The 6,869-nt window shown below is 32.8% G+C and overlaps 1 protein-coding gene across 3 annotated transcripts in view; it reads right to left on the minus strand.

Annotated features, from left to right (window-relative positions):
- The window catches only part of KIF2A (kinesin heavy chain member 2A), a 123,915-nt gene that overhangs the window by 16,305 nt on the left and 100,741 nt on the right, over positions 1–6,869 (minus strand). For 2 of the 3 annotated variants that reach the window (XM_006891508.1, XM_006891509.1), the window contains exon 17: positions 1,249–1,399. In XM_006891508.1, coding sequence (XP_006891570.1) covers positions 1,249–1,399 — 151 coding nt within the window. Of the gene's footprint in view, positions 1–1,248; positions 1,400–2,234; positions 2,349–6,869 lie in introns of all 3 variants that reach the window. The other variant, XM_006891507.1, reaches the window with a different exon arrangement.

Genomic DNA, 6,869 nt, shown 5'->3' on the forward strand with positions numbered 1-6,869 from the left:
GCACTGTGGCTTCTTACCACTAGGTGAACAGAGGTTCCTCTTAGTAAAATATGTTTCAAAACTGGGAGACCCACACCTAAAGGCCTAATGTGTATCATAACTTTGAGGTTTCAATTATTTATCCAAGAAAAATATATTCATATTTGACATTATAACCTTAGATGCTAAACTTAAGACTAAATCTATTCAACATATACCATTTCAACAATAGGATCAGAAAGAAATCCAGGAAGAGGGGGAAAAAAAAGATGAAATGGCCATATTTTACACCAAGTAGGAAAAGCTGTCTACTACTGATGAAATTTTGGGATCTGCTTTTAAAGCATTATTTTAACTGGCCCAAAATGCATAATTTCATGTAGTTATTGTTGGGTGCTGTGAAGTTGGAACCGACTCATAGCTGACCCTCCAATGGGTTTTCAAAGGCAGTTAATAAATAGCACAAGAGTAGAATGCCTGAACTTCTCCCACAAAGTAACTGGGGGATTCAAACACCAAGCCTTTGGGAATGTAGCACAACTTCTTACAGAGCTCTCTTATTGGCAGTAGGAAGATTAACTTACACATTTTAATAAAGCATTTAATGAAACTGTAGTTTTATGACTACACTACACACTTTGCTTAATAGTTTTCATGACTTCCTTGATAATTCACAATTTAATTTCTTTAAAAAGATACACATAAAACATCTCTGCATTCTGATCCCACAAATTTTTTTAGTGAAAAACTAAAGATGCATATATGTGACATTAAATTGCTAGTTAACTTTATTTTAAGGCTACAAATAAAGTATAACTGAAGCTTTAATCCTTTTGGAAAAGGTAAGCAATACTGAGAGAGTATTATTTTAGTATAATGAGGGAGTATTTTAGTATACTTGTAGCTGGCAGTCAATATATTTTTGAAAAGTTGTACTAGTCTCTTAAAAATTGTGCTACATTTAGACAGTGGAATATAATGCAGCACTAAAGAATGTGATTTCATAAAATACTCTCTAATATGGCAGCATCTAGAGAATTATGCTAAGAGAACTCAGTCTCATTAGGACAAATACTGCACAAGATAGTAATTGTAAAAATAGAAGGATAACTAGTTGTTTGTTGTTGTTGTTATGTGCCATCGAGTCCAAGTCCTACTCTGTCCTAAAAGGTTGTTATGTGCCAGAATAGAGTCAGTGGTGGTGGGTTTTCTGATTTGGATATCTTACGAGGAAGATTAACTAACCACAACTATACTAAAGTCACTCACATTTTGTTCACAAAGAAGTTTTAGATCATCTCTCTGAGGAGAACTTCCCACACCCCACTGTGTCTCCAAGTCATCAATCTGATTTGGTGGATGGTGCATTATTGGACGAACATCACCAGCAGAAGTTGGATCCACAGTTAATTCTTTCACTCTATAAATACATAAAAGTCATGGAAAAGATATTAAGAAATAAGACATAAAAAATCAGCCTATTCAATATGATGTCAATAGAATTAATATACTAAGACTGATGATGTCAGCTTTACAGGTCACATTTACCTGAAATCTATGAATATAGTAATATCTTTTTGGTTGTTTAATTTTTGGAATTTACTTTTGTAACTTTACAATTACTTTACGTATAATTACGGTGCACAATCAGAGATGAGAATTAGCAAAGCAAGTAAAATTATTATTTCAAGGAAAACAGACAACAGGAAAAATATTAACTATGATTAATAAATAGATCATTGTTAAAATAAGAGAAATTTAATAACTTTATAAATTTTGTTAGTGAGATGATTAAAACAGCTACAAATAATATGTCTAATATCTAAATATAATATGGTGGTAAATTCTGTTATTTTAAAAAGGTTTACCTGTTATATTTATATACATTCGATAAAAGGTATGTTTTCTAGGTTAAGAAGATACTTATTATTTCTCGGAAGATAAAGAAATTTTAAGATTATGCAAATATAGGTAAACATAACCTTAAGTGATTATTAGTGATTAATATGCAAAAGTGACATCATCCTTAAAAAATATGAAGGGAAATACAAAGTCTATCACTAAACCAATAGAGCATAACAAATATTAAAGTACAAAAAATGCAGACATGCAGTGCAGCCACCACCTGCCAAATGAAATGAAAATGAAAAACTAAAATGACTCAGAACAAAAGAAGTAAATGAAATGTTTTATATACAAGCACCATTCCAAAGAAACTATTATAATAAATATCTTATCTATAGGATGAAGTAGACCTGGTAATCGAAGGAGAAAAGTCGTCATACTCGTAAGAAGGAGAGAGATCAGGGCGACTGCCACTACCCTGTGAGAAGGGAATGTCTGATGGACTAATTCCAAACTCCTTTACTCTGCAGCACCAAAATAGCAACAAATTAAGAGAAAATGTTCTTGTAAAAACAGCAATCAATGTACATTTCAAGTTCTCATTTAATATTCACTTTACTTTAAGAAAAGGAAATCAACATTATTGGTACTCAATAAAATTACTGATCCCTAACTGACTCTACAGTCTTAAATTTTTCTTTTCTGGTCTATTGTCTTGTTTATCAGAGCCCTTCCTGGAAGTTTAACTAAGTCATCAAATAAATTTGAAATATCCCTATTTAACTGCATACATGACCATCAGATCTAATTTGCTCTGATAGTTAATCCTATGAATATTTTTTTAATTAGCATTAATATGTCAAGAGTTTTGCTGTCTTTTTCAAATAAAACCTAAGAGAACACCAAGCTCCAATGTCTTAAAATTCATTACTATTTGTAATTGATTATCTTTCCGACTGTGTATCCAGAATGGTAGTGAAAATGAAGCATCTCTGACAGAACTGAGCAAATGATTTAGCTACTTAATTTTTTAAAATTATTCAAAGAAAAACTTGGCTAAGAGGTTGCCTAAGTCTTTAGAAGTCAGATTTAAATTGCTTTTGTGAATGCCTCTGATAATTTAGTCAAATTATTAGACTTCCTGTCTTCCCTTGTGATTCCTTTTTGACTGACTCCATTTCATAATACTATATAACATTTCAAGTACTTCCTATGTTTCAGGTACTATGGATAGCAAGTTTTAGGCATTATTTAATTCTTACAACCATGTTGTGATATTATTTCCATTTTATATATGAGAAAACTAGCTCAGAAAAAGAAAGTATCTTACTCAAAATTGCTGCATAAAAGATGGTAGACCCAAAGATCAAATCTAATTTTAAAAACAAATTCTATGCTACATAACCACTTCACTAAACGATACTGTTTTCTTCGTCACTTTTCTTAGGCTACATGAATAGAAATGTTTTATAGGTCAAAAATAGTAAAATTTCAGTACTTTGGTAATTAACAGTAATATATTCCTTCTATTTAAGATTCTATTTAAGAATCTTTACTGGCTCCTCACCCATGTTTATTGTGGCTTTGTTCACATAAGCAAAGAGCTGGAAACAACCCAAGTAACCATCAACAAACGATTTATTATAGAGAAGCTCTGGTATACAATGGAATACTAGGAATGAAAAACAAGGAACTCATGAAATATTATACAAAATGGATGATCCTGGAAAACATTATGTTGAGTGAAAAATGGGACTGACATTGGGGTTGAGGGAAGGAAGAGAAGGAGGGAATGAATGATGTATACTGCATTGAAACAGATGAGGGAAAGAGCTGTTTAAAAGGGATATATGATTGGGTATTATTGCCATGACCGGAATCCAGAATGAAAACTGCACAGTGGAGTGGACTTGGGGGGAGGGATTGCATAATAATGAAAGAGGTTTGTTTTTTTTTTTTTTACTTTTCAAGAAGAGTGAATGGTGGGGTGGGGGTGGGCGGGGGAAAAAAGTGCAACAGTGAATGAATGGAAACCCTAAGTCTCTGTAAACTTTCATTAAAATGAATTAAAAAAAAAACAAAAAACCAAAACCAGAAAAACAAGGCCAGGTGCTGTCTATGGAATAGACCATCAATTTCTCATGTGCAAATTCAAGTTGAAGCTTAAGAAAATTAAAATAAGTCCATAAGAACCAACATTTGGAAGCAAGAGTGTCATTCACTTCCTAAACAACATGCCTCTGGAAACTCTGTGAACCTGGATAAATGTTGATAGTTACTGAGGCTTCAGTTCTTTTGTTTATGGGGTTGTTATAAGTTGTGCTCAACTTGAAGGTAATCAACAACAAGAAGAACCAAAATACTAACCTGAGTCTATTTCAGCTGAAAAAAGTAGGTGAGCAAAAGAGACAAAGACCTTCAATGAGATGGATTGACACAGATGGAGCACTATATGGCAAGACTTCTATTCTTGTTTATAGGATTGCTTTGCATTATATTAAACTTTAAAGTACCTAACAACAAAAATCTCATTCTAGATACAAGTTTTATTATATGAACATATAGTATTTAAGTGAATCTTCAGAACAACCTCATGAATATTAAACTTGGATATTTCTAGAAATAAATATTCATCTAGATTAAAAAAAATCTTTACTGGCAAAGGCTCAATATTCATCTTTATAACCACTTTGTAACATGTTGAAAATAAAAAAAAAAACTTAGGAAACATGCTAACAAATCTGAATATGTAATACTGACTTAATACCTAATACCATTTATTTACTCCTTCAGAATCTTTTATTTTAAACACCCAACTGTTGCTGTTCGATTTCAAAGAGTCTCTGATGACTCATAGTGACTCTATGAACAACAGATTGAATGCTTGTCCTTTCCTATATGATCCTCATGATCTCGGTCATAGTCAAGTCCACTGTGGTAGTCACTGTGTCAATCCATTCATTGAGGGTCTTCCTAGCTTCAGCTGACCTTCTAACTTTCCCAGTATGATGCTTTTTTCCAAATACTGGCCCTTCCTGTCAACGTGCTCAAAGTAAGTGAGATGACTGCACTTTTTTCATTTTTATCCTATTAAAAAAAAAAAAAGTCTTTGCTCAAGAATACCGTGTATAAATTCTCAAACGCAGTGCCAGTGAGTCAACTCGTAGCTGACCCTTCTTTGGATTTCCAGGGCTGTAAATCACATGGGCAGAGACTGTCTATCTTCCTCTCTCAGAGCTGTTAGTGGACTTGAATTGACAAAGAGTTCTGGCCTTTGGGTTAGAAGAGCAACTTGCTATGAACTACATAACTGGAGCTTAAATATGCCCTTCTTATTTTTGTTGTTATGTGCTGTTTAGTCACCTGCAACTCATAGCGACCCTATGTACAACAGCTCTAAACCCTGCTCTATCGTGTGCCAATCTTACTGTCTCTGACACACCTACTTCCATTACTCCAGTCACTCCAGCAATCCATCTCATCAAGGTCTTCCTCTCCTGCACTGTTCCCTCCTTGCAACAAGTCCAAAGTATGTCAGATGAAGCTTCAGAATCCTTGCCTCCAAGGAGCAGCCTGGTCTCACCCTCTCCAGGTTGAACCTGTTTGTTTTCTTAGCAGTCCATGGTATATTCAATATTCTTCTCCAACACTACAGCTCAAAGGCATCAATTCTCCTTCTATTATCCCTAGTCATTGTCCAACTCTCTGATACCATGGCCTGTATCAGGCGCACCTGAGTCTCCAGACTGATATCATTGCTCTTCAGTACCTTGGAGGTCTCTGACAGCGGACTTTCATTCTTCCACCCAACATACAATAATTCTAACCTCTTCTATTACCTTCAAATTTTAACTTCAGATTCAGGATAAAGGCTATGTTTTTAATACAACCTGGAGTGATTTTAGCCTACTGACAAACCATTCCTTTCACTCTCAAAGTTTCCCTCTAAATAGTATCTGTTAAAATATCTCAATTTTATCATATGATTTACAAATTTACTTATTGTATTAGAGTCAACATTCAAATTTCATAAAAGACTTTCTAAAGTATATGATTCTAAGAATATGAAAGTGTATCATTTTCTCATTGACTTAATTTCTAAAACAAACTTCTCATTAAGGAAGCAACAGAAGTATTTACTAGTAATTAATATTTACTAATACGCTTAATATATTTAAGTTCTTAATAAGACCTCATGTAATTTCATTGAGATAACTTTTATCCTCCAAACAATCTTTAAGTTGGATATGATTAAAAGAAGAACAAACTGGGGAGGAGGGTAGAGAAAATAGTGCAACAATAAATGAATGAAAACCCAAAATCTCTGTAAATGTTCATTAAAATTAATAAAATTTAATAATTAAAAAATTAGACATGATTAATCTTCAGATTTTAAAGGTGAGAAAAATGACGTATAGAGTTCAAGAACTCTTCCTAAGGCTTTGTTGCCATGAAGTGGTGAAGGAAGCATTAAAATATAATTTGACTTGATAATTTAAACTCTTCAATCAGGATGCTGACTGTTACACACACACACACACACACGTTAAAACACCTAAGGATGCAGATATTTCAATATTTACTTTGTAAATAAATAAATATATGTAGATTCATTTCTACAATAAAGCAAAGATTTATTTTTGGGGAAAAAAAGTTAAAATTACCTGTCCTAGAGTCACATTATGAATAAATTGGACAGTATAACAATAAATTAGAAAATTTTACTTGGATTTTTTTTCTACCTGGATTTAAATAAACTAGAATAATGACTATATATAGTATTTTCACAATACTTGAGGGATTTCCAAACATGCAGGGCCTTATTTTTACTTTAACCTTAATTTTCACTCCTCACAAAAACATTCTCAGAACTTCATCTTATCAATGAAACAAGTAGTTAAAATAAAATGAAACTTTATTATCCAAGGGAAATTCAAGAAGGAATTATGTCCATTGAGCACATCTCCCCCATGATAATTCTGGAAGTCTTATGTAAATAGAAGCATTTTAAGATTTTAGGGTAAAGGCTAACTTAATGATAAAAT

The sequence above is a fragment of the Elephantulus edwardii genome, unplaced genomic scaffold (assembly GCF_000299155.1).
Source record: "Elephantulus edwardii isolate Elephantulus edwardi_28Jun2011 unplaced genomic scaffold, EleEdw1.0 scaffold00099, whole genome shotgun sequence".
Taxonomy (NCBI): Eukaryota; Metazoa; Chordata; class Mammalia; order Macroscelidea; family Macroscelididae; genus Elephantulus; species Elephantulus edwardii.